Source organism: Electrophorus electricus, chromosome 23 (genome assembly GCF_013358815.1).
Source record: "Electrophorus electricus isolate fEleEle1 chromosome 23, fEleEle1.pri, whole genome shotgun sequence".
Taxonomy (NCBI): Eukaryota; Metazoa; Chordata; class Actinopteri; order Gymnotiformes; family Gymnotidae; genus Electrophorus; species Electrophorus electricus.
This window is the reverse complement of record NC_049557.1, coordinates 10,111,585-10,138,743: the sequence shown is the minus strand read 5'-3', so window position 1 is coordinate 10,138,743 and position 27,159 is coordinate 10,111,585. Positions and strand designations below refer to the sequence as shown.

The 27,159-nt window shown below is 43.0% G+C and overlaps 3 protein-coding genes across 9 annotated transcripts in view; all 3 read right to left on the bottom strand.

The window, feature by feature from the left end:
- Nucleotides 1-3,713: 3,713 nt before the first annotated feature.
- Nucleotides 3,714-6,123, bottom strand: igf3 (insulin-like growth factor 3). Its single transcript, XM_035522214.1, has 4 exons — nucleotides 5,968-6,123; nucleotides 5,026-5,173; nucleotides 4,189-4,340; nucleotides 3,714-3,884 (listed from the first exon to the last, which is right to left on the bottom strand). Exons 1-4 carry the CDS (start codon nucleotides 6,121-6,123, stop codon nucleotides 3,714-3,716), a joined length of 627 nt encoding a protein of 208 aa, XP_035378107.1.
- Nucleotides 6,124-7,208: 1,085 nt separating this feature from the next.
- si:dkeyp-110g5.4 (uncharacterized protein LOC561637 homolog) lies at nucleotides 7,209-10,118 on the bottom strand. 2 transcript variants are annotated; one of them, XM_035522075.1, is made up of 3 exons: nucleotides 10,102-10,118; nucleotides 8,877-9,330; nucleotides 7,209-8,405 (listed from the first exon to the last, which is right to left on the bottom strand). In XM_035522075.1, the coding sequence occupies exons 2-3, from the start codon at nucleotides 9,327-9,329 to the stop codon at nucleotides 7,701-7,703; spliced, it is 1,158 nt and encodes a 385-aa protein (XP_035377968.1). In that variant the 5' UTR covers nucleotide 9,330; nucleotides 10,102-10,118; the 3' UTR covers nucleotides 7,209-7,700. The 2 variants fall into 2 exon arrangements, with proteins under 2 accessions (XP_035377968.1, XP_035377967.1); XM_035522074.1 differs by lacking the exon at nucleotides 10,102-10,118 and adding an exon at nucleotides 9,796-9,884.
- Nucleotides 10,119-11,792: 1,674 nt separating this feature from the next.
- The window catches only part of atp2b3a (ATPase plasma membrane Ca2+ transporting 3a), a 30,238-nt gene continuing 14,871 nt past the window's right edge, over nucleotides 11,793-27,159 (bottom strand). For 3 of the 6 annotated variants that reach the window (XM_027025875.2, XM_027025872.2, XM_027025873.2), the window contains 10 exons: nucleotides 25,553-25,732; nucleotides 25,286-25,373; nucleotides 25,010-25,116; nucleotides 22,324-22,515; nucleotides 21,892-22,105; nucleotides 18,959-19,170; nucleotides 18,742-18,849; nucleotides 18,356-18,538; nucleotides 17,600-17,686; nucleotides 11,793-13,971 (listed from right to left, as the gene is read on the bottom strand). In XM_027025875.2, coding sequence (XP_026881676.1) covers nucleotides 13,561-13,971; nucleotides 17,600-17,686; nucleotides 18,356-18,538; nucleotides 18,742-18,849; nucleotides 18,959-19,170; nucleotides 21,892-22,105; nucleotides 22,324-22,515; nucleotides 25,010-25,116; nucleotides 25,286-25,373; nucleotides 25,553-25,732 — 1,782 coding nt within the window. In that variant the 3' untranslated portion in view covers nucleotides 11,793-13,560. Of the gene's footprint in view, nucleotides 13,972-17,532; nucleotides 17,687-18,355; nucleotides 18,539-18,741; nucleotides 18,850-18,958; nucleotides 19,171-21,891; nucleotides 22,106-22,323; nucleotides 22,516-25,009; nucleotides 25,117-25,285; nucleotides 25,374-25,552; nucleotides 25,733-27,159 lie in introns of all 6 variants that reach the window. The other 3 variants (XM_027025874.2, XM_027025876.2, XM_027025877.2) reach the window with 2 other exon arrangements.

Below are 27,159 nucleotides of genomic sequence, written 5' to 3'. Positions count from 1 at the left end.
TTGGTTTGAAGATTTTTCTATTTGCTCAGTTCAGTTGGACTGAAACACACTCATTTACTGAAAGTCACATGACCAGCCTGGCAGTCGGCCCCTTTCTCTCTCCCAGCACTGTGAGCTATTGTATTTTGTTATGAGCTGTAGTAGTTTGTTAGAATTTGTTGTGAGCTGGAATAGTACTGCTAGAGTGTGTTATGAGCTGTTATGTTACATGATGGCAGAGGGCTGCTAGAGGCACATGCAAATCTTCCCCAGCAGATGACTTTGTTTGTCTCCCCCTGAGGCATGGACATCTCTGAGGGGTGAGGGGTGGTCAATATCGGAGGGGTGAGGGGTGGTCATCTCAAAGGGGTGAGGGGTGGTCATCTCTGAGTGTTGAGGAGTGGTAGTCTCTGAGGGGTGAGGGGTGGTCGTCTCTGAGGAGTGAGGGGTGGTCATCTCAAAGGGGTGAGGGGTGGTAGTCTCTGAGGGGTGAGGGGTGGTTGTCTCTGAGGGATGGTCGTGTCTGAGGGGTGGATGTCTCTGAGGGGTGGTCGTCTCTGAGGGATGGTCGTGTCTGAGGGGTGGACGTCTCTGAGGGGTGGTTGTCTCTGAGGGATGGTCGTGTCTGAGGGGTGGACGTCTCTGAGGGGTGGTCGTTTTCTCGTCGGGTTTGGTTAGACACATGAGGATAATGTGATGACTCATCTTTCTCTTCACGATCATATCATGCATCCAACTATGTAAATTCTGTAAGTTCTCTAACCCAAAGTTTCACTGAACAATTTCAAAGCAGACAAAAAATTCTGCTTTGTATTATACCCAAATACAAATTAGACTTTGCTTTGCTCTTCATAAATATAACCATCATGTAGAGTGGAGATTTGCAAAAGAAAGCACACAATGTAGCACCTTGCTGGTCTGCAGAGGTTCTGAAAGGGCATGTTTGTCCTGGCTGGTCCAGCTGTCTGCACTGGGCTAGCCTGGGCGTGGGGGTTATCAGTCTCTGACGCACGACGAACCCACATCCACACAGGAGACTGAAGATACTGCTTATCACACCACGTTAATGATGCTACATTGTTTCCATAAGAAAAACCACTGCCTTCTCTTTCTCCCTCCCTCTCCCTCTCTCTTTCCCTCTCTCTCTCTTTCTCTCTCCCTCTCTCCTTGGATATCGTCTCCTCTCTTAGAGAAAGGAAATGCCAGGGTGAGTATTTCTGACCGTATCAAGACACAGATGTCTGTGTGCAGTGGTATAATGTGAATTTGAACTATCTCTCCCCAAAGTGAATGCTAACACTGTAGGACTATGAGGAGTTGAGCCTGGTGTTGAACATACAGTTTGGATAGTCGAGTATGGAGAGGTCAGTGTGGATGGTCAATCTGCATAGGTCAGTGTAGATAGTCCAGTGTGCATAGGTCAGTGTAGATAGTCCAGTTTGGACAGAACAATGTGCATAGGTCAGTGTAGATAGTCCAGTGTGGACAGGTCAATGTGCATAGGTCAGTGTAGATAGTCTAGTGTGGAGAGGTCAGTGTACTACAAGTCTGAGCAGAACTTCCCAACCCAGACAGGACCCGGCTTCACTTGGTTCCAATTCCACATGCTTGCTGAGAGTGGAACAGAGAAAATAACTGCTTTTTGCTGGCATGTAGAAATAGTTTAGATATCTCCATGCCAAAAAACATTGTACTCACAGTACTGCCGAGCCTGACTGCCATGCAAAAGAAGATTTAAAAAGCTTTCAGTGCACAATGTTTCTGCTAATGAAACCAAAGGCATAGCCCTGAAGTTCTTCTCATAGCTCTGCTTCATAAGCAGAGCGTGAGGCAATGTTTCATTTATGATAAAACTGCAAGGTTATTGTAATATTTATTTACTATAAACAAGCAGACACACTTCTCAGCAAGGCCATGACCTTACAGCCTCACAACAGCAGGAGGTCAGGGAGAGCGACTCAGCATCTCAAACCCCCACGTCCATCACACAGGGCCACATCCATCATACGTCCATCTTGCAGGGCCGCGTCCATCGCACAGGGCCACGTCCATCATATGTCCATCACACAGGGCCGCGTCCATCACACGTCCATCATACAGGGCCGCGTCCAACACACAGTCCATCATAGTCCATCACACAGGGCCACGTACATCACACAGGGGCATGTCCATCACACGGCCACATCCATCATCCCTCTGCACTGCATAGTGGTTCCCTGCACTTTAGTATAGCTCATTCAAGTGTGTGTTTGGAACTGCAGTGGATGTTCAGCAAACCACACATTAAATACATTTCTCATTGTGACACTTAAAATATAATTTTTATAATAATGTACAAAATACTTGGTACAAAGCCAATGTCTAATGATTGTACTGTTGGACAAATTAATTTCCCATTGTGTGCAAACATCTGAAATACATTTCACTTACAGATTATAAATATAGAAACAAACTCTAAATGTACATTCAGCAAACTTCATTTGTCCCTAAACAAAAACACACATCACAATAAAACCCTGGAACATAAGAGCAATAGTTCTTTCACTGTTGCTGTGTCTTAAGACTACTGAAGGTCTGCATGTGCACTGCACATGGTTGGGGTCTAAAGCAAGACAACATAGGACTAAGTATTACAGTGGGGAGGATCTTTGCATTTACATTTGTGACCCCACACAGGCTGAGAGATTCAGTTTCTTCATATCTGTGTGTCCACAAAATAAAAGGGTACCCGTGCTACAGTCCTGTGTGTGTGCATGTGTGTATGCATGTGTGTTCTGCCATCTACTGTGTAAACATGTAAGCATGTAAGTTTTTGTGTGTGTGTGAACATACTTGGCCAATAAAGCCTGATTTTAAATCTGATTCTGAATCAGTATTAAACTATCTGTATCCTGTGTTTGCTGGGAGATCATTGTACAGTGCTGCTGTTCTGCTGCCCTGGCCTCGTGAACACACGAAGAGCAGGAGCCTTTCAACACTCCTGAGCAGGTAGAGCAAAGCAACACCACGGTCAGGGGCTTGATTCCCCAGGAGCACATATACTGTTAGAATGACAAATAGGTAAGTCGTTGTGAAGATGCTAGACATTTAAACTCAATAATTATTAAAGATGACTGAATAATAAGTAAGCATCTGTTGTTAAAGCACCTGCTGTTAAAATTATAAACAGAAGAAAAGTTTTTTTGTACCTACTGATCCCATTCACACCTTCATCATTTATATAAACGCCATGTGATGTTTTTGGTGAAGTCTTTGGGGTGGAAGTTTATGAATGGTGAGCCTGAGTTGTGAGGGCTTGTAGAGGTGATGTAGAGGTGGCATAGGGCTGTGAGAGCTCATAGAGGTGATGTAAAACTGAGATGGCTCGTAGACGTGATATAAAGGTGTGAGGGCTCTTAGAGGTGACGTAGAGCTGTGAGGGCTCGTAGAGGTGACGCAGGGCTGTGAGGGCTCGTAGAGGTGACGCAGGGCTGTGAGGGCTCGTAGAGGTGACGTAGGGCTGTGAGGGCTCGTAGAGGTGACGTAGGGCTGTGAGGGCTCGTAGAGGTGACGTAGGGCTGTGAGGGCTCGTAGAGGTGACGTAGGGCTGTGAGGGCTCGTAGAGGTGACGTAGGGCTGTGAGGGCTCGTAGAGGTGACGTAGGGCTGTGAGGGCTCGTAGAGGTGACGTAGGGCTGTGAGGGCTCGTAGAGGTGACGTAGGGCTGTGAGGGCTCGTAGAGGTGACATTTTCCCTTCATAAGCATACAGGCGGATTGGATATCTTCTCGTTAGAATTAAGTAACGTTGGGTTTCTGAGTGTCTCTAGGTAGAGTGATTGCTCCTGCATTCTCTGGGCCAGTTTTTCTGGGTTGAGCTCAAGAAACCTCTGGTACTGTTTCAAAAACAGCATCTGGAACTGGGCCTCCTGCAGAGAAAAACCAGGCCATACTGGGTTAGGAGGATCAGTAGTGTGAAACAGATCTCACACTGATGATTCACAATGTTCTCTTCCTTCTGCCTCCTTCTACTTTTTATTGTTGATTTAAGATAAAAGTCTCAAATCGTTATAAGTTTTAAAAGAGAGTTACTAGTATAATGACTTTTTGAATGTATTCAACTGAATAGCAGATATAGATTTGTTCAAGTAAAAGTGCTGATGGAGTCTTCACAACTGAGGCTGTGGAACTGAGGTTAATTTAATGGATGTTAGTGTAGTGTAATGGACTTACTCTGGTTGGCAGTGGGAATGCGGGTGCTTGTCGGCGCCCTCTACTGGGCTTGGCACAGTACTGCTCTAAATGCTGCAGGTCACATCCTTTTATGCAGCACTGTTCCACGATGCCATTACCCCGGGAGCGAGAGCCCCCATTACGTGCTCGACCTGTACAAACACACCCATGACAGGCCACTGTCATTTCATCAGAATTGGGCTTTAAGTGTACAGTATGGGGTGTGTGTGTGTGTGTGTGTGTGTGTGTGTTGTGTCTGATTTTTGCTGTAAGAGCATATGAGTTAGGATTTAACTGAAAATGATTTAAGAAAAGAGCAGAGGACACTTGAACAGAGAGGAGGGGAGAGAGGAGCTGAAGATTGGTGGGGGGTAGAGTGGCCTTGGCTTTGGAACAGGGTGAGATGGCTCTGGAAGTGAAAATGCTGACGTCAACAAATTTGAATCCTAAAGGAAGAGCGCATGAGGGAAGGCTTATTTAGTTGTTTATTATGTAAACATAAATTATTTGTAATATTCACTGGTCAAAGGGCTGTTCTGTGACTCAGCTATCAGATGAAACCTCATGTCTTTGACTGATGCCATTGCATGTTGTCGTGGAAAAAAATGCAAAGTGATAACAGTATCTTAGCACAGTAAGGTCAGTTTTCATGAACTGATATAAACCATTGTGATTGTGCTCTAATGCTGAAAACAGTTATGCAGTTAACATTCATGTAGTGTACTGATAACTGCATTAACCTGACCATTACTGAACCGTCAGCAGTTTTACAGTCTCTCTGTGTTAAAGTGTGCACTACAGGATCTGGATACAGACGCGGTGTGTGGATCGCCCTACCTCTGTAAAACCCTCGGTCGCCACACACAAACTCCAGATCAGCGATGAGCTCCACTCCACAGCGCGGACGAGCCACAAGGCCAAGCTCAGGCAGGAGCAAAACCAACAGCAGTGTGTAGGACACACACACACCTCGCAAGCAGAACACCTGTTTGGGGAGAACCAAACACTCAGACACCTGGACCTTATCACAGTGCTGACAACACTCCCGCACTGCACATAACACACACACACACACACACACACTCAGGCATGCACACACAGCAGTAGCAGTAAACACCCCTGACGTGCCGCAGTAGACCAAGCCACAGTCTCTCCTGAAACCTTTAGAATGGCCCTCTAGCATGCCAGTCGTAATTGGCTCTGAGGGTAGTAATTAGTATAATCACAGAAGACACAGAGAGAGTGGCACTATTCATAGGAATACAGAGACTAAAATAAAGGAATGGAGTTGCTGTGTGGCTGGCAGACTGTGTCAGCACCCCACACAGTGACCTCTCTCACCAGAGCAGGCACTCACACACACACACCACACGGACTGCGCTATATGTACAGGAGTTACTTTTACTCAGGTTTCAAATACTTTTCCTCACTTAGTAATTCCTCTTATTCTTCTTTATGTATCATTGTGTACTGTAGGTGACAGGAAGTCAGTCATACCTCACTTTATCAATGTTAGATCACAATAATAACACAAAGAGAAAAATAGATTGAAAATCTATATACTCTACAGGTACTCTAGGTAACTACATATTGCCTTATAGGTGCTCTATAACCAACTCTACATGTCCTTACTTAATTGAGGTACCAGTCGTTCTAGTACTGATAATGTCAGGCTCCTCTACCCCTGTCAATGCTGCCGTGTGTGTCTGCTTGTGAGAACCTGTCCTGAACCTGTCCTGAACCTGTCCCGAACCTGTCCTGAGCTGCTGCACAGCTTACCTGCAGCATGGGTCCTTCAGGCTGACAGCGAGACATCTTGGCAAGTGTCTGTACCCCGCCTGGGAGCTTCGTCTCCGTGACAACTCCCACTCCTGCTGTCTTATAGGAGGAGGGGCGTGGCCAGGCATTCAACCACACCCACACCTCGATTCTCATGCCTCTACATAGAACACACTACTAAATACACTTTGCTTCAGTTAAACACACTACTAAGGATCCTATAAAACACACGCAGGATCCTGTTGGCTCATAAAATAAGACCGTGTAATAGAAAAAATAGCACCTTTAATCAACTCTGAAAACCTTGGTACTGAGGAGTAACTCAGGAGTGAGTGGGTGAGACATGACACTGTCACAAACTCTTCTAAACATCTACACTTGGGCCTTCATCTCTGCACTGCTGATCGTGTGTATCAGGTCTGCCTGGGGAGAGTCTGTCAGGACTGTGGAGAGGTAGTGCGAGCTGGGTAGTGCAGCCTGTCAGGACTGCTGAATTAAAACTGCACCGTGTGAAGCTGCTAGTGGCTTGATTTGGCCATGTAGCAGATTATCACACTCAGCCTTGAATTGCTGCAGCTGGGGGGCTTTCAGTAAAGCAGTTCGTTTTAATACACTCAGACCATTGGCCTATCACCTATAAACTTCTCACTAGTTAAACTGAGCAGCATTTATAAAGCCAGGCAATGGCAGTGTGAAACGAGGTAGGCACCTGCTGTAATCGGCCCCGTTACCATAGCACGTATCAGCTAGGGAGCAGTATCTGACGTATGTGGTGCAGAAGGTACAGAGATAAACCTCTGTGAGAAAGTAGAGGAGAAACTCCAGATACTTTCACACACACACACACACACACACACACACACACACACACACACACACACACACACACACACACACACACACACACACACACAATGCATCAGTGTGTTAACTACTGGAGAGCTGATCAGTACGAACAACGTGCAAACAGATACAAAGACAAAACATGACGCAGACATGGAGGATGCGAAGTGTGTATGGGAAAGGCAGAGGCCCAAAACCCGGCTTACTGCATCCCTGCATCCACAAGAGGCTACAGCACAGTTAGCGTTTCAGCCGATGAGCCCCTGCAAGGAAAAACATACATCAGTTCAACTTTTACATTAAAAATGTAGTAAAATGTTAAGTATACTTTATGTCGACTTATCTTACGTCATTCATGTGTACATTTTAAAATAATAATAATCACATTGGAATAATACTTTATATTATTACCTTTATTTTTGTAGAATGCAGAAAAACAATAAATCTTTCATTGCGAGGGCTCATAATAATTTAAGAACAAATTTCTACAGCAATGTGTACTGTAAAAAAATGTAAAAATTAAAAATCTTTTTTTTAGACATTAAACAAAACAAGGCTTCGAAAATGCATGTATGGCATTTTGACCTTAATGACCTCTGTAATGTGCACAAATACACAGTTGATTCTGCTGTTCTAGAAGAAAATGCCCTATATAAGACATGCTTTATGACTTTAGTTTATGCTTTATGCATTTAATTTTACATTTTTCAAGTTTTCAGACAACATAAAATAGCGCCAGTTACATAAATTATATACAATCTCCCTAATTCCAATCTACACAGGACAACAAACCAACCACAAACAAAATGGACAGGTTGCCTTTTGAATACAGACTGAGGTGTGGCATACAGAGGTGACTGTAGCTGATTACAAAAGTCATTACTGTTTCCTCACTTAAGGGTTTTGACTTTATTAAGCTCCGCTTCCTTTACCCTCAGCGAAGCTCTGAGGTGGGAGATCCGCTCCATCTTCTCTAGCTCATCAAAAACAGAACTGTCACTCACATCTGCAGTCGGAGTCAGAGTGAGGCAGGTCAGATAGGGCTTCTCTCTGTGGTCGTGTCCAGCTCCGCCCACCCCTCCATGCTCCTGCCACCCAGGGACTGGAGGAGGAGCTCTGGCCTGAGGGGCAGACCCCGCGGTGTCTCTGCGGTGGAGTTCACGTAAAGGTCTGTCCCCTGAGCTCGGTCCACAACTGTCCCAATGCACGTCTGTGCCCCCAACCTCCCCAACATGGACAGCCTGACAGCTCTCTGCATCATCCCTGGGGACTTCAGCAGGCAACATCTGAACCCTGCCCTCAGCGTCTACGGCACAACTACGTTCGGCACCTCCCATAACGTCTGCCTCCAATCCACTGAGGCTCCGCCTACTGTCTCCAACCAGACGCTCCGTGACGGCTGCATCATTTGAATAAACACTCCCACTGGGAAGACCGTCCTGCTGGACGCCGTTGTCCGTCTCCTCCATGTGGTGCTCGTTCTGGACACTCTCCAAACCTGGGATCTGGCAGGCTGGTTCCTGTTTAGACCATCCATCATTCTGGGGTCTACCAGCTCCTGCATTGTGCGGTATGGTGTGACGGGTCCCTCTTCCCTGCCACACACAGTAGAATCACTCCGCATGCTACAATAACAGCATTCTTTTCATGTCATTTTTATCTTTCAAATACTTTCAAAATATTGTTTTTTTTAATTTTCTATACAAATGTTTATCTCTATAGAGTTACATTTAGTTCTCTGCATTGAATGTAACAATTAGATTTGTAGTTGCAGCATAAATCTCAAACCTTTTCTGTACTGATACAGTGCCATAGCACAGCTAAATAATTCAGGGGTACATGAGATGAGGACAACATGAAGTATCTGAGATACGATGTAGAACAGCAACACTCCCACCTGCTGGCTTCTGCATGACACAGTCAGTTGCACCCGGGAGCTCTAGAACTACCTGAGTACTACCAAATCAAAACCTCAGACTCTAATGAAACTAGATGAATAAAGACAAAAATTAAACCGAATCAAATGTGACATTGGTCAAATGGCACAGGTTCCTATTCCAACACACCTGGTTCTTGGTCTTCCTCACCGAGAGGAAGATCTGGCCATCATACAAGATCATGGCATTCCTCCTGCCAGCAGACACTCTACTGCAGGACACCGGCGCAGCTCCGCCGTCCGGCCCAGCGGAACTGTGAGAGCGATTTCCATAAGGCAGAGCCTCCTGAAGGAGTCTGTGGGCTAACAGACTGGCGCTCACTACCGGCAGGCAGACCTGCCCCTCGAGCGGGACGAGTGTCCTGCCCGCTGCAGGTCTTTCCCCTGCTCCCGGCCGCAGCTCCACCGGACAGATCCACGTGGCCGTCGGAGACGAGCGTCGGCATGCTTGCCTTTCATGCTCGCTTGCTCGAAGACAGTTGCCAATTTTCCTGCTGATGGACAAGGGCAGATCCTGCAGACGGATAGTTCTGACACAGGCGTCCCGGGGAATGTAGACCTCTGCACTCTCCAACGAAGCCATACTGCAAACAACAACAGACACATGTTAAACAGAGTACAATATCACAGAACACATGGCCATGGATACTGTAAGTGATTTTAGCTTATTTTGACAGCAGATTAAAGCTGGGAACCCATCAGATCATCTAGCTCTCGCGTGACAACACCAAACTGCTCCGCAGTGAGTTCCTACGAGGAGGTCAGTAATCACCCATCCAAATACTGCACATTCAGGGTTGTTTGTATGGTGCTGTTTTCTTTTAACAATATCCATCATGACAGCTGCTTTACAGAAACATGAGACACCATCAACAAGTGGCGTAAGATTGAAGGAAAGAACAGATCAGGAATAAGAGACACGGCAGCGCAGAAACACCGTAGTTTGCGCAGTAGTTTTATCGTTTATATCAATGACCGCAAAGGGAGTTAATCGTTAGCTAGTTATCTCACGTTACTACAAAACATCTTTGTGCCCAGTTCAGGCTCACCTCAGAAGCTGCCTGTCCGCTTTTTGCTCTCTCTCTCTCTCTACTCCTTTCGTTTCTGACATCTTGATTTTGGTTTCATTTTAGCTAACAGGGTCTGAACTGATATCTGCTGTCTGTCCAGCAGTAGTTTGAGGATGATCAAACCACTTCTGCGTTTAAGGCGGGGGATGGGGAAGAACAGTAAGGAGACGACACACATATCTCATCGTGCGAGACGCAGACTGGTAAACGTAGCTCTATTATAACGAGGTATAAAACAGTCTGGTTTACGTATATAACACAGGGTATAAAACAGTCCGCCCTTACCCGCCGCTCGCTGTCCTCTGGGGGGTGGCGTGCACACTTCCTTTGTGATTTCCGGAGGCGTCCCCGTATGACGTCATCCTTACAGGTACCATCGAGGATCCAGTCCTCACCTGATGAGCATCTTAGCCAAACCCAGTTCTCACAAGGGCATATTTAACGCTCCATGTCCCCACTTGGCTTTTTCCGTCAGCCAGTCCATCTGATCCCCCTTTGCCTGCATTAGCTCGTATGTTCGCATCGCGCACAGTTGGATGCTGCAGCATATTTGCATCTTTTACTGACCTACTTTGTTTCAGAACGGAGTGAGACCAATACAATACATAAAATGATAACTGCCTTGAAATGTATGAAGTTATGTTCCACATGTTAGTTAATGTTAAGGTAATAAAGACGTGTCCTGGGGAGCTATCGTACTAAAAGTGAATGTATGGTTTTGCAGTGGAGCAGGAATTCGGCACAATACTGGCAACCTTTTCTGTCTCATTGTGTAACTGGCAGCATTTCTCGGCCAATAGGAGTAACCCTTTGGCACGCTCCTACAGCTTGACAAATGTACTCTCCAAAATTCATAATAAATATAATAAAAGTCTATTTTTTGTAATAAGAATAATAAAAATAATAATGACACAGGAAACGACGAGGGAATATTGAACTCATGCCGAGTCAGCTAGCTAGATATCTTTTATAGACACATTATTCTAATTTGCCTAGTTTAACTAGCTAGCTGGCAGTTTTTTATTTACACTTTGCCTCTGATGCTCAACTAGAAAATATTTTTGAACACTAAGCATACCTGCCGTACGCTTCAGAATTTGGCTTTAGTTCAGGGTCACATTCCCATTCTCTCCGTTAACTTAGTTTGTCTTTTCCCCACTTTGGCACTGTGAGAGCTTATTGATGGCGTCTAGTTGATTAATCACTGTAGAGATTAGCATGGCAACGGGGTCTTCTCGACAGGTGATTTCTCCACCCACCAAAACATGTTATCCCTGCCAATTTCAAACAAAGTCCGACCATGCCAATCTGGCAACACTGGGCTCATCAAATCTGTTTGGATCAAATTTCAAAAATAAAAGTCATTTTCTAAACAATCTAAAATTTCCTTTTGTTGGCTGAATAGATCCACACTGCACTTTTTTTCTGTTTTCTTTCTACGACTCCAAAATATGTTACTAGTAAGGAAGTAACTAGCCTCTTTGTTATGAAATGAGATTGTACATTCAGAACATTGGGTTCTGATCATTTAGGTCCAACACTGCTTATGAGCAGTAGAGAGCCCTGATCTTCTATTTCTTTGCTGCTTGTGACTCAAAGTCACTATTCTAAGTGTCCCATTAAAACAGCCAAATGGTCTTTTTCTACTTTGTGAAGCCAGCATAAAGTTTGTTCATGAACTTTGTCTTTTGAGTTATTATTAGTCATTGTGCTTATTCAAAGCTGATAAGACCTTACATTTTATTTTATGTTTGATTAGTTTTAAACCAGATTCCCAATCCCATTACTGCAGATTAAGTAGTTTAACCTCATCTGGAGTGTGCAGAGTATATTACTGGTGATTGTACTGGTTACATATTGAGCCACTGTTTTGATACTGTTAGGACTGAGTTCAACCCAAGATCAGTAACCAGGAATCCTACTTTGTGGATTTAGTTTTTATTTCCTAATCAAATATATATTTATATAAACCCATATTTATTTCCACTATAATTTTTCATCTCCGTTATATTTTCAGCTTTTAGCAGACACTCTTATCCAGAGATACATATTTATCAGTATGACAGGGCATGTGCTCTCTGAGAATTGAACGCATGACCTTAGTATGTCTAGCACAGTGATCTACCTGTGAAATAAACCAGTTAACAGCAGAGACCAGATCCTATAGAAACAATGCCTGTGTACTTAAGATCAAAGCAAACCAGCTTCTAACCAAATCTAACATAATCAGTTTTTAAATATATACACACAAGTTGGAAATGTGTTTATCTACAATGATGTTTGTGCTGGGTTGCTGTAACTATGTGAGTGTACTAAATCTCTGCTCTGTTAGTGGCCATGCAGACAATGGAAAGTCATCACTTTACTAGGTACATTTACTCTAAAACTGTATCTGACATGTTATAGTTAGCTCAAAAGAAATGTAGCATTGCTGGGACCACAGGACATTCAGGACAGAAGCCAGTGGGGACATGGTCCAACTGTACAGAAAACAAAACAAACTTCTATCAACTAACTTCTGTCTCCATAGAACTGGTGGAAAAGGACTGGTAGCTTGTAGATACAGGTTAGTCTACTTAATAAAGTGATCAATTAGTGTATATATTGAATTTATATACTGAATTTTGCTTTTGAGTAGAAAATAAATGGCCACCATGATTATCCTGTAAAATATATTTCACTCTGAATCATGCTTTTCCAGTTAAACATCACAATGAACACAGATATTATGGTTATACAATGTGTTTCATGGAAAGCAAAGAATGATAAAAGAATTTCTCTAAAACTACCCTGCAAACATTTACAGTCAGTGTCAGGATCACTCATGTGGAAAAGCGCTGGAGGGTCAGGCTTGTCCAGACTGTGTTGTGTTTTCTGTTCTCATCCTTCATCATGGAACTGAGGACCCCACAGTGAAATGTGATCCAGTTCAACACCAATTTCCACCTTTTCCTATATTATTCTTTACTGCCACTGATAACCAATACTGACTGATCCTCATGGGCAGAAGCTCTGTTTTTATATATATTACTAATATACGTTTTTAAAATTGTTTTAACAATACAGAAGGACATACACAACACACTCAAAGCACAAAGACGCAGAGAGGGAATGTAAGACCACGAGGACACATAAACAAAAACAGCAACACCAGCAAACAAACAACTGGCAAACAAATAATTCACACACAAACATACCAGTAGACACACAGTCACACATCATACCCACAAAAATCATGAATATATAAAGCTAATTAATAAAGCATCATAACTAGAGTAAATGTCATAGTAACTGCAATAATTTTAGCAGATGTTAGCACAATAGAATTGGAACAGTAATATAATTAATTAAAAGGTAAAATTAATTCTGAATTACAATTATTATGATCAGTTACTATTTTTACATGTTTATGAAGTCCTGTTTTTAAAATGAGTCATCGGAGTCAAGAGTCACTGGTCTAGGCTCGTCTCAAGTGCAACATCAAAGCAAACCCGGCAGACTGTGGGGAGAGCGTGCTCGTATCACAGAGTAAAGGAATGTCTCTGAAGATGTGAGTCCCTTTTGAAGCATTGGTTATGGAGGTAAAGTTCACAAACACAAACTCAAAAGTTTCTTTTGCCGGTGAACATGCTTAAGATTTAATACTTAAGTAACAATGTTGTTTTCTCTCCTAACTGAGACCAGTCACTGGCTTGTTTCCTTCCCACTCCAGTGAGAGAGGTGAGAGGTTATGACCTCTGATGTCTATAGGCAGGTCTCAAAGCTGTGCAGGAGTCTAGGACGACAAGGGGAGGAGTGCAAGGCAGTGCAGGTGTGTGTGTGTGAGCTCAGGTGCACACAGTTCTTGGCTGCGTTGTTGTTACAGTTGAGCGTAACAGGGAGGCTCTGCTGTCGGAGGAGATGGTTTGGGTAGCGGGAACGGGGTGGCAGGGGGGAGGGAGGAAGAGGAGCATGACGAAGAGTTGTGTGGGCGTGGTTATGGTTGTAGTACTCTGATTCGTCGTCCACATCTGTCTCGTCAATGAGAGGAATGCTGTGACCAGAGTCAGTGATGATGAACTCAGGGTGAGCCTGGAAGTCATGGATGGAGCTCCGGGAACTTGTTTTTTCCACGCTGTCATACAGGGAACTACGGAAGGCCTTCACCACTCGGATCTATGGATGAACCAGGCAGGTTGGGAGGCAGCACAGAACAGGAAAGATGAGGGTCGGGGGACAGAAAAGTGGAGAGAAGTTTAGTCCTCCTGAGATCAACCAGAGTTTGGCTGTGAAATCTCACAAAGCAAGACCTCGAGTTCCTCTCAACCTGTGTCCTTTCACAGCTGTAATCAACAGTCCTCAGAACAGTGTTTGGATCTAAACATTCAACTTATAGGACTTATGGTGGCCTGGCTCTATTAGATGGTCAATAAAATACAAGTTGTAGGTCAAAAGGTCAGGAAAAGCTTGTGGCCTCCAGGCTTGGCAGAGATAAACTATAAGCTCTCCCTTAACAGGGGGTTTGGGCTCTTAGATGGTGTTTTAGCATGTATGTGATACATGTGGTGTCACTGTCTGTCAAAGCAGCCTTAGCCCCCTGTGATCCTGGAGCAGACACAGCCACACCCACTTTTCTGTCCTGGAGTAGCACTACAGCCACGCCCACTTTTCTGTCCTGTTGGCTTGGCCTGTGTGTAAGGCACTTGGCAGTGGGACACTGGTGGCTCAGCAAAACCAGGTATCAGAGGAGTCAAAATAAACACACTGAACAACAAGGAAATATTAAAGAGAAAATAGACGGTCTGGACTGATGAAAAAAATTTCAATTACTTCCATTGTTGTCAGACACATAGATCCAAACTTATTGGACAACATGCATCAGAATGACGGTTAACACAAAAACAAAACATCAAATGACAAGAATACATTTTTACATGAAGCTCAAACACACACACACATGTTCATTTCCTCTATTAGTGTACTTAGTACACACCATAACCAAATCCACCACACATAATGCACAAAACATTCTGTGCTCAGCAGAGAATGAAGTATACATGAAACACAGAAATGTACAGCACACACAAAACAATGAGTCCACCAAAATAACACAAATAAATACATGCATATTATTCACATACTGTTGGAGTTGTCAAACCTTGTCATATAGATAGCACTGAACATTATTTAAAGAACAGATTACATTGGTTAATGTTGGTATAGTTTATTGATTTAATATTCTTATTCTGAAAGTCATTCATGTGTTTCTATAAGGAATTTGTTTAAGCAACATTCAATCTCAATTTGAAGAAATTCAAACTTAAGTGCAAACTCAAATAAATGACCCCTTACGCTAAAAAAATGGACTTGGTCTTGGTTTCTGTGTTGAAAAACGGATCCCTTCCACCCTCCTCAAAAGTATAAACACAGTAAATGATTTCATGAGGCTCCTGCCCATGAGGCATGCACACACTCCTGTGGGCCCTTTCATGCACGCCACGCATGCACACATTCAACAAGAGAAATCCGAATGAGCAAATCCAACTGTCAAAGTCCATTTGCATCCTGGTTTGATCTCATTTTGTGTGTGACAGGAATTTACAGTCACTGCCATGAATGGAATCTTCAGGGGTGTGTAAGAGCATGCATAAAGAGGCATTCAGCACCACACACACACACACACACGCACACACTCGCATGGCACAAACTCTGGAGTGGGCATTCAGAGCAATCCTAACACACATCAGTCTGCACTACAGACAGCAGACAAAAGGAGAGTTTACAACATAAACACATAAGAGAGGAATCCAAGCACTTGTGTTCCTTTGTGTTTCAATCACTATTACATGCCTTTTATGTGCAGCTGGCTTTGTTGCACTCATGTTGTAAACGTTCTGAGTATAAAGCCCACAACTCTCAAAACCAAAGAAAAGTATGTTTATGTTTCACCCCAAGTACTGTGCAGATTAAACCAAACACATTCAGGCTGAATTCATCTCACAAGCTGAATGGAAAAAGAGAACAAAAGCTTCACCTAAACTTAAAATGTGTGACTCAGTCACAGTACACAAGAGGGCGGAGAGGAAGGGTGAAGTACATAACTACTAAACGCAGGCTTAATGGGCTTTGATATTACCACATCCTTCCTTATTTCAATAATACACCACGGCTTTAACTGTTATTGCAATTCTGTAGCATTCACAGTATTATTTGGAATTTTATATTCATAAAGAACGTTTTATGTACAGTAGTATACACTTAGTCCAGCATCTCAGGATTAAAGGTTAGGTAGATATGGGTTATAATAAACAACAATAATACTATTAATAATAATAAGACAAAGTGAGACAAGTTTGAAAAAAAAATTAAGGAAATAGCAAACAAATATACTAAGATATTTGTTCTGAATAAAAGCGGTGAAGACAAGACAGAACAAGATTGAATAAGATTGGGAACTTTGAAGTTAGCGAGAAAGCGTGAACAGAGAGATTGCGTGATACAGAGAGGGAGAGAGAGAGAAAGAAAATTTAAATAAAAAACTCAGGTACTCGGGGAAAGAAGACGTTAGAGCAGCTGGCAGTGGTGAAGAGAGTTACTACAGCTATAGTGAAACACATGACACTCACACTGCAGTAAGGCACAGACCGACCTGCTGTCCAACACAGCTTTCCTGGCATCTAGTGGAACCTTACACCATTAAAACACTTTTCTGTATTACACAGATAAACAACCATTTTTATGCAGTAGATTTTCACTGTGAATCACCTAATCTGAAGAGCATTTAGAAATTCATTAAAAATGAAACAGAAAACCAGGAGAAAAAAATAGTTATGGTCAGAAAATCAACATGAAGTAATAAGAAAATAAAGTAAAGATGTCTTAATATCATTGTCATAACAGTATGCAACAGTAGAACATAAAGCCTGCTAAAGGAGAGAAAAAAGCTCTTAAGAAATGTGACCAAAAAATAAACGAACTGAAATCGGAGCAAATCAGCATGAAACAGCAGGAAATGATACATGTATTCCTAAACAGGAAGTAATGCATGTATTTCTAAACAGGGAATGATGCCTGTATTCCTAACCCAAGCCCAAGAAAGGGAAGTGTGGAGGTCCGTTTAAAAGGTCACGGCCTTATACTCATCCATCCACGGCCGTCTCTGAGCTCGTAACGCTCATCTCTTTAGTCTTCAGCTAGCAGTTCTCAAATTTGCAATGACTAAAACATTTCAAGCAAAACAAAAAGTCACCAGCAGTACAACACTGGAAATGACACAGAAGAGATGTGCAAGTGGTCACTACTGAAATGATGCCCTCTCCATCTCTTCTGCAAGATGGTTTCAAAGCTCCAAGACAATAAAGACCGCACAGGGCAGCCTGAGGCAATGAGGTAGTGGAGGAGAGACAGAGGGGAGAGCACACATGGGAAAAGTAACAGATGAACCCCAGAGAGAGAGAGAGAGAGAGAGAGAGAGAGAGAGAGAGAGAGAGAGAGAGAGAGAGAGAGAGAGAGAGAGAGAGAGAGAGAGAGAGACAAAGCACACTCTCTCACACTGAGCAGCAAAATCACTTGTGAAGCAAAGCAACACTGCTTGTGTGTATGAATGTGTGTGTGTGTGTGTGTGTGTGTGTGTGTGTGTGTGTGTGTGCGCGCGCACGTATGTGTGTGGGCTACACATCTTGGGTGCATGAATGTGCTGGCTCTAGGAAGTGCCATTAGCAGAATGTTGGAACTCACTCCCAGGTGCACCAGGTACATTGGCAGGGGACAGAACTACGTGTGTGGGACTAGAAAGATTGGTTACGTCATGGAGCTGGCTGAGCACGGAGGAGCGCCGTCTCACTGCCCCCTGAAACGAACCACTTCTCTTGAAGGTGCTCACTACCTCCATCTGCAGGAGAGAGAGAGAAGCACATGACACACACACACTTCAATGAGCAGATTGGGTGAATGGGACGGAGTGGTGAAGAGACTTCAGGAACATCTTTCTTAGAGAGGGTGTGTGAACATGGGTTTATTTCCACCTATTTAAAATAACAGTTTTTGTCAAAGGAAGTGAAACAGATGAAGCAGTGCTTTTATATCCAACAAGGAAAATAAATAAATAAACTAATTATTCAATTAATAATAATAATAATAATAATAATAATCACAGCCAAAGCAAAAATGGCAATGACAGCAATAGTTACCAGCGGAGTCAAAAATCAAAAGGAGAAAAGGAAACAGCTGGAGAGCAAGCAGAGAGAAGGAAGAGAAACGTGACGCGGAAGTGATATTAAAGAGAGTTAATATCAGTCTGAGCAGGGAAGAAAGGAGGTAAATAAGAAAACAAACATGTATCCAAGATACAGGCAAAATTAAGATAAACACTTAGACTCAAATAAACACACAATCTAGCCAAAACCTCTACAACAAATGATGCCTTTCGTTAACTATGCCTGCTGTCCAACTATTTAATAGAAAAGATTTTTCAAAATAAACAGAGGGACACTGAGAGAGAGAGAGAGAGAAAGAAACAAACAGGTAGAGAGAGACAGAGAGAGACCGAGTGAGGTATTACCTGTGTCTGAATGCGGTTTAGTCCTCTGAACCACAGGATCTGGCCTCGCCTCAGTTCCCTCTCTGCATGGTCAATCTCCTCCTCATCCTCAGCCAAATCTTCATCCATGACCTCATCAGCTGCTGGCCCATGCCCTGCCTCCTTCAGGCACTTCAGCTGACTGGTTGGCACTGACGAGATCAACTACGTGCACAGATAAACAAGCAGACTAGGTCTCCTGACTGTAAAACAATACTGAAGCATATTTGCAGTAATAGCAGACACTATTACCTGTCTGTGGAACAGAAGTAAATCATATAGCAGCAATAAGAAGATAGATTACCTGACCCCAGAACAGTTGTGTGGAACAGAATAAAGTATACAGCAGTAATAAGAAGCTAGATTACCTGACCCCAGAGCAGCTCCCCCACTCCAACAAACAAGCACCAGAGCCACTGCTCCATGTTCAGTGGAGCACAGCTAAAGGGCTTCCCTCCAAACTGCACAATAACAATCTACAAACACACACACACACACACACAAATAAATCATTAAACAAACACAGAAATTTCAAATATATAATGAACATTACAATTAAACTGCATGGGAAAAGGTGTTTTGCACCTGTATGGAAAAGGTCCCAAGCACAATAGAGCAGAAGATAGGGTTAGCAAAGATGTCACTGAAAACATTCCTCTCGCCATGGATCTTCCGTGCGTTGATCTCGTTGAAGAGTTGCATAAGCACGAAGGTGTTGAAGATGATGGTGTAGTGTTCCGAGGGCGGGGCGTGGAGAGGAGCATTACGCCCACTGTCTATATCAAACATCTTCTCACCTGAGTGAGATGTTAGAGGGAAAACATCAATCATTCAGCATCACTGTATACATGCAAGGGTTAGCCAGAGTTAACCATAGTCAGTCAGAATCTGTCAGTTAGTCTGAGTTAACCAGAATCAGTCAGAGTTAGCCAGAGTTAAACAGTCAGGCAGAGTGAGTCAGTTAACCAGAGTTAACCAGAGTAAGGCAGAGTGAGTCAGAGTTAGCCTGTGTTAACCAGTTATCCTGAGTTTGCCATGATTTGCCAGAGTGAGTCAGAGTTAGTCAGAGTGAGTTTTCCATACGTCTCTCTAAATAAAAATCAAGTGTGGTGAGATAGAAATTGTGTGTGTGCGTGTGTGTGTGTGTGTGTTACAAAAATATATTTTAATGTCAAATAGTTCATGTATAAGCATAGTTGATGGTAAGTGGGCTACTGGAACAAAACAGATGTACGAGACTGGATAATTGTCACGATTGGCCACCCTCCTGGCGTCCCTGTTTCCTTGGTTTCCCTGTCATGTCTGTTTTCCTTTACTTCATTGTTCCGTTCCTTGGTTTTGTTTTCTCCGCCCCTCGTCTGTTCCGATTCCAGTCCTAGTTCCGGTTCTCCCTGTTCCTATGCCCACCTGTGTCTGGTTAGTGCTTAATCGTCTTGGTTATTTAAGTCCTGTGTTTGGCTTCTCATGTGGTTGGTTACTTTGGTAAGATTGGTCATGTGTGGAGCTGTTCTTAGCGTCCTTGTTTTATTTGTTTGTTTGGTGTTTTCCCCGTGTCTCTGTTTTATTTGTTTGTTTGTTTAGTGTTTTCCCCGTGTCTGTTTTATTTGTTTGTTTAGTGTTTTCCCCGTGTTTAGTTTCCCTCACTCATTAAATAGCCTCCTGCATTTGCGTTCTGCCTCTCGCCTCATCCCTGCTAAAATGTTACAATAATATGGAAGTAGTGGAGAAATGCATGACAAAACTATGGAGGAGTAGAAGGTTTTCTTCCACAGCTGCCTATCACAACTAGAAATGAATTAAATAAACAGGAAATACAACATCTACTGCTGCTGCATCTGAGACTGGAAGGCTAGGACCCAGGAATGCCAACGTGTAGTGGACACATTGTGTGTCTCTGTTGTGGACATGCGTAAAATAATCTGGACTACACTAACTCCTGTCAGCCACTGGTTCAGTCTGATTTAGAGGACAGAACCCTAGGAGTTAAGCAATAATCACTAATACAACTACCAGTATACCCAAAACCAACACACTTCAGTAGTCATGTTTGAAATACTAGGCTACAAAATACCCATTGGTGTGTTGCCATTAAAATAAAGACATGAAACCAATATAAATACATTTAGAATGGACGTCGGCAAGCTGGCGAATGTCCAGAAGGGAACAAGGATCAAAGATAGTACCTGGCTACAGAAGAACTCCAATGGGTAGCCCATAAGTGAGGATGCCCTGGAGTCTGCTAAACAAAGGAAGGCTAATACAAGCACAATAGTACTGGTCATGAAGGAACCCAACAAGGGAAAAACACCATCCAGCTACAGACCTACAGTCTACACACTGGACTACTTTCAGGAACACTAGCCACTAAGCCACTAAGATGATTTAGCATATGTACATGTACATGAAGAGATAGACCTGGCAGATAGACCTACTAAAAGATAGACAAAGATACCACCTAAGCATGGTCGACTTACAGTGTATCACATCAGACAAAACTGAAAATGCAGGCTGTGCCAAGGAGCCCCTAAGACAATCTAGCACATAGCAGAAGGATGTAAGTGGCTGGCGGGAACAACATACCCAGAGAGACACAACCATGTGAGTGGTGGACAAGAACAAAGCTAAGATCCTGTGGGCTCTCCAAATCCAGACCAGCAAGGAATCAGACATGATGATCATAGATAAGATGCCAAAAACAGCACTGGTAATGGTTTTGCCAATTCCAAGTGATCTAAATAGGAAATCTAAGAGAAATACCAGTAACCGAAAGACGAAACAGAAGGAATGTGCAATGCTAATAAAAATGTTTTTCCTAGTAGTAATAGGGACACCTGGGGCAGAGAACCCTAAACTGAATAAGTGGCTCCAGGACTGAGGACATCAGTCTCAGTTCAGAAGAGCAGCAACAATACAACAGCATCTCCCAGGCCTCTGGTACATACAGTATTGTGTTTAAGCAATGATGTATTGACCATATATAATTAATTATCAGTCTCTTTATTAAGATACAAACAGCAAATACAGGAACTATGTACATAAAATTAAAACAAACACAATTTTCAGAACAAAATGGCTTCTACAGGCAATGGTCAGTATTTAGTGTGACCTCCCTTGGTACTAAGCACATCTTGAATTCTTTTGGGAAGACAGCCCTGAAATTTTCTGAAGTCATCTTCTGAAGTATTCCATTCAGATTCCATCCCATGTAGGTTTAAGAGAGCCAGGATCCTGCTGTAGCTCAAATGTAAAGGAACTTCACACTAAATACTTGCCACTGTTGCCTACAGAAGCTTTTATATATTTTTTTGTTTTTTAATATTGCATACAAATTCCCTGTATTTTCTGGTTGTATTCTAATAAATAGATTGAGATAATTATATATATATATATATATATATATATATATATATATATATATATATATATATATATATATATATATATATATATATAAGTATATATATGTATATATGAGATGTGTTTGTGTCTGTGTTTGAATAAAACTGTGATAGGTGTACCGATGAAGAGCAGAGTGAAGATGATGACGAGTTGGTAGACTCCATGTCCAAGAATGTTCTTCATCATTGTTCTGGAGATGAGGGGGTTGTTACGGCCGTAGGGTTTCCTTAGCAACAGGGCCTCCGTGGGCGGCTCTGTGGCCAGAGCCAGAGATGCAAATGTGTCCATGATCAGATTCACCCATAACATCTGCACTGCCTTCAGAGGAGAGTCCTGCACACACACACACATGCACACACACACACACACACACACACACACACACACACACACACATGCACCGCCATGTGAACACACACACACCACCATGTGAATACACACACAAACGCATGCACACACACGTTCACAAGTTTAAAGTATAAAAAATAAATATATTTGTATGTACTTGTGCGTGTTCATGTACGTGTATGTGTGTGTGTGTGTGTGTATACCTGGGTGATACACGCTCCAGTGAAGGCCACTATTACAGCCACCACATTGACAGTGAGCTGAAACTGCAGGAACTTGGAGATGCTGTCATACACGTTACGGCCCCACATCACAGCCTTCACAATGCTACTGAAGTTATCGTCTGTTAGAATGATGTCGGAAGCTTCCTTCGCTACATCTGTCCCAGCAATGCCCTGCACACGCATGCACACACGCGTGCACACACACACACATACACACACACACAAAATAACACAAAAACCTTTACAAAAACATATGTTCTATAAAAAAACAGTGCGCATGTTTAAATAAGAATGAGTGTGTACAACACAAAACCTGTGGTTCCCATAGTTGATCTGAGATCAGGATCAAGTTCAGTTCAGGCCTGCATAACGTGTATGTCTGCACTGTGTTCAGCTATGTGAGCACAGCATGTGTAGCCCATCCCACACTGTCTTCACACTAGTACATGTCACAAGGTACAGTGTTTACATTGTTGTGATCTGCCTCTTATGTAGTGTTTGGGAAATCAGACCACTAATGGAGACAGTGTAATAAAGGTCTCACCATCAGAGCCTCAATGGAGACAGTGTAATAAAGGTCTCACCATCAGAGCCTCAATGGAGACAGTGTAATAAAGGTCTCACCATCAGAGCCTCAATGGAGACAGTGTAATAAAGGTCTCACCATCAGAGCCTCAATGGAGACAGTGTAATAAAAGTCTCACTATCAGAGCCTCAATGGAGACAGTTTAATGAAAGTCTCACCATCAGAGCCTCAATGGAGACAGTGTAATAAAAGTCTCACCATCAGAGCACTATTGGTAACAGTGTAATAAAGGTCTCACCATCAGAGGATTAATGGAGACAGTGTAATAAAGGTCTCACCCTCAGAGCACCTAATGGAGACAGTGTAATAAAAGTCTCACCATCAGAGCACTAATGGAGACAGTGTAATAAAGGTCTCACCATCAGAGGATTAATGGAGACAGTGTAATAAAGGTCTCACCATCAGAGCACTAATGGAGACAGTGTAATAAAGGTCTCACCCTCAGAGCACTAATGGAGACAGTGTAATAAAGGTCTCACCCTCAAAGCACTAATGGAGACAGTGTAATAAAGGTCTCACCATCAGAGGATTAATGGAGACAGTGTAATAAAGGTCTCACCATCAGAGGATTAATGGAGACAGTGTAATAAAGGTCTCACCCTCAGAGCACTAATGGAGACAGTGTAATAAAGGTCTCACCCTCAGAGCACTAATGGAGACAGTGTAATAAAGGTCTCACCCTCAGAGCACTAATGGAGACAGTGTAATAAAGGCCTCACCATCAGAGCACTAATGGAGACAGTGTAATAAAGGTCTCACCCTCAGAGCACTAATGGAGACAGTGTAATAAAGGTCTCACCATCAGAGGATTAATGGAGACAATGTAATAAAGATCTCACCATCAGAGGATTAATGGAGACAGTGTAATAAAGGTCTCACCATCAGAGGATTAATGGAGACAGTGTAATAAAGGTCTCACCATCAGAGGATTAATGGAGACAGTGTAATAAAGGTCTCACCCTCAGAGCACTAATGGAGACAGTGTAATAAAGGTCTCACCATCAGAGCACTAATGGAGACAGTGTAATAATGGTCTCACCCTCAGAGCACTAATGGAGACAGTGTAATAAAGGTCTCACCCTCAGAGCACTAATGGAGACAGTGTAATAAAGGTCTCACCATCAGAGGATTAATGGAGACAGTGTAATAAAGGTCTCACCATCAGAGGATTAATGGAGACAGTGTAATAAAGGTCTCACCATCAGAGGATTAATGGAGACAGTGTAATAAAGGTCTCACCATCAGAGGATTAATGGAGACAGTGTAATAAAGGTCTCACCATTAGAGGATTAATGGAGACAGTGTAATAAAGGTCTCACCATCAGAGGATTAATGGAGACAGTGTAATAAAGGTCTCACCATCAGAGGATTAATGGAGACAGTGTAATAAAGGTCTCACCATCAGAGGATTAATGGAGACAGTGTAATAAAGGTCTCACCATCAGAGGATTAATGGAGACAGTGTAATAAAGGTCTCACCATCAGAGGATTAATGGAGACAGTGTAATAAAGGTCTCACCATCAGAGGATTAATGGAGACAGTGTAATAAAGGTCTCACCATCAGAGGATTAATGGAGACAGTGTAATAAAGGTCTCACCCTCAGAGCACTAATGGAGACAGTGTAATAAAGGTCTCACCATCAGAGCACTAATGGAGACAGTGTAATAATGGTCTCACCCTCAGAGCACTAATGGAGACAGTGTAATAAAGGTCTCACCCTCAGAGCACTAATGGAGACAGTGTAATAAAGGTCTCACCATCAGAGGATTAATGGAGACAGTGTAATAAAGGTCTCACCATCAGAGGATTAATGGAGACAGTGTAATAAAGGTCTCACCATCAGAGGATTAATGGAGACAGTGTAATAAAGGTCTCACCATCAGAGGATTAATGGAGACAGTGTAATAAAGGTCTCACCATCAGAGGATTAATGGAGACAGTGTAATAAAGGTCTCACCATCAGAGGATTAATGGAGACAGTGTAATAAAGGTCTCACCATCAGAGGATTAATGGAGACAGTGTAATAAAGGTCTCACCCTCAGAGCACTAATGGAGACAGTGTAATAAAGGTCTCACCATGGCGAAGCCCACGTCAGCCTTCTTTAGTGCAGGACCATCATTAGTGCCATCACCCGTCACTGCTACCACCTGCCTCTGTTCTCCAGTGGTGCTATCTATGATACCTGCACACACACACACACACACACACACACACACACACACACACACAAACAAACACATATAAACTTGGTTTAAGACAGTATAAGCAACAATTGCATTCTGAAGCCTGGGTTTGGGAAGAACTGTAATCCGTAGGTAAACATAGGCATGCCTATTTCTGTGCATGTTTACCTTTAACGAGGGTGTGTTTGTCTGTGGGAGAAGAGCGTGCCAACACTCTCAGTTTGGGCCAGATTTTATCGATGCGCTCCTGCTCAACCTTCAAGGAAGATAAATTTTACAGTAATAACTTTGAGAACAATATAATCACAAGGCTTCTGAAAAACAAACTTACAGAGAATAATGGATAATGTTTTCTAACTGTCACAGGGAAGAATAATTGTATTCTTTTTTGTTTGTGCATTTACAGTGTATCTAGAAGCCCTGTGATAAGCATACCTCTCCTTTCTCATTCCTGATTCGTCTGTTGAAGTCCTTCCCCTCCATGCACAGGAAGTCATCTCCAGCATTGATGATGCCACACTTGGCAGCAATGGCACGCGCCGTGTTGATGTTGTCACCCGTTACCATCCGTACAGTGATTCCCGCCCTCTGACACTTCCTGATGGCTTCTGGTACCTGATTGGAGGACAAAATGCAAGCCTCATCACAAGCAAGTTTACTGATATTTCTCCATATAACTCTTATATGTTGCATCTCAGAAGCATCAGTAGAATTGAGAGTGTCTGTAGTATCAGAGTGGAGAGTGTCTGTGGCAGCAGAGTGGAGAGTGTCTGTGGCAGCAGAGTGGAGAGTGTCTGTGGCAGCAGAGTGGAGAGTGTAGTATCAGAGTTGAGAGTATCTGTAGTATCAGAGTTGAGAGTGTCTGTAGTATCAGAGTTGAGAGTGTCTGTGGCAGCAGAGTGGAGAGTGTCTGTAGTATCAGAGTTGAGAGTGTCTGTAGCAGCAATGTGGAGAGTGTTTGTAGTGTCAGCGTGGAGAATGACTGTACTGTCAGAGGGGAGAGTGTCTGTAGTGTCAGAGTGGAGAGTGTCTGTAGTGTCAGAGTGGAGAGTGTCTGTGGCAGCAGAGTGGAGAGTGTCTGTAGTGTCAGAGTGGAGAGTGTCTGTAGTGTCAGAGTGGAGAGTGTCTGTAGCAGCAGAGTGGAGAGTGTCTGTAGTATCAGAGTGGAGAGTGTCTGCAGTATTAGAGTGGAGAGTGTCTGTAATGTCAGAGCAGAGAATGACTGTAGTATCAGAGTGGAGAGTGTCTGTAGTGTCAGAGTGTAGGGTGTCTGCAATATCAGAGTGGAGAGTATGAGAAGTGTGAGAAGAAGTGTGCAAGTGTGCAGTAATGTATGAAGAAGGTATATGTTCACTTAGGTGAGCTAACGTTGATGGTCCTGATGGTGAAAAATTCTGGATTAGTCAAAAATCTAGTGTTGGGGCAGCAGTGTTTTAAGTAGTCTGACTGCCTGTGTGTTAAATACTCTGTGTTAAGTAGACTGATTTCTTGTGTGTTAAGAAGTCTGTGTTAAGTAGTCTGATTGCCTGTGTGTTAAATACTCTGTGTTAAGTAGTCTGATTTCCTGTGTTAAGTAGTCTGACTGTTAAAAGGGTGGAACAACTGGGAGAGGAGTGGGAGGGGTCATCCACCATCCTGTCCCTGTACATGCAGTGCTTGTGGTAGGAGGTGTGGACGGTGGGTAGAGAGGCACCCAATCAGAAGCCAGCAGCAGTGCAACAGGCCTGCAATGCCGGCTTTTAAACTTTAACTTTACATCATGAATCACATGACTTGCATATTCATTCAATAGCAAGACATTGTGAGTCATGTGATAGACATCAGAGAAATGCAGAATAGAAGCAGAACTGTGCCAGGAATGTCCATAAATTAGGTCTCACGTGGAGACAAGACATGATAGATGGTATTTCACTTTCTTACACAGCTCTGTTTTCTAATGTGAGTATTTGTATGCAGTACATGAGCTACCAGCCCTGAATTATAGGATGTAAAAGTAGGTTGGATGGAGCAAAATCCTGTTTTCATGTAGACTAAACAGTGTT

Coding starts and splice junctions, on each gene's coding strand:
- igf3 (XM_035522214.1), bottom strand. CDS start 6,123: ATGAGAATCGAGGTGTGGGTGTGGTTGAATGCCTGGCCACGCCCCTCC. Junction 5,174..5,967: donor CTGAAGGACCCATGCTGCAG/GTAAGCTGTGCA, acceptor CTCCCCAAACAG/GTGTTCTGCTTGCGAGGTGT. Junction 3,885..4,188: donor CATTCCCACTGCCAACCAGA/GTAAGTCCATTA, acceptor TTTTCTCTGCAG/GAGGCCCAGTTCCAGATGCT.
- si:dkeyp-110g5.4 (XM_035522074.1), bottom strand. CDS start 9,857: ATGTCAGAAACGAAAGGAGTAGAGAGAGAGAGAGAGCAAAAAGCGGAC. Junction 9,331..9,795: donor GCGGACAGGCAGCTTCTGAG/GTGAGCCTGAAC, acceptor TGTTGTTTGCAG/TATGGCTTCGTTGGAGAGTG. Junction 8,406..8,876: donor TGAGGAAGACCAAGAACCAG/GTGTGTTGGAAT, acceptor TGTGTGTGGCAG/GGAAGAGGGACCCGTCACAC.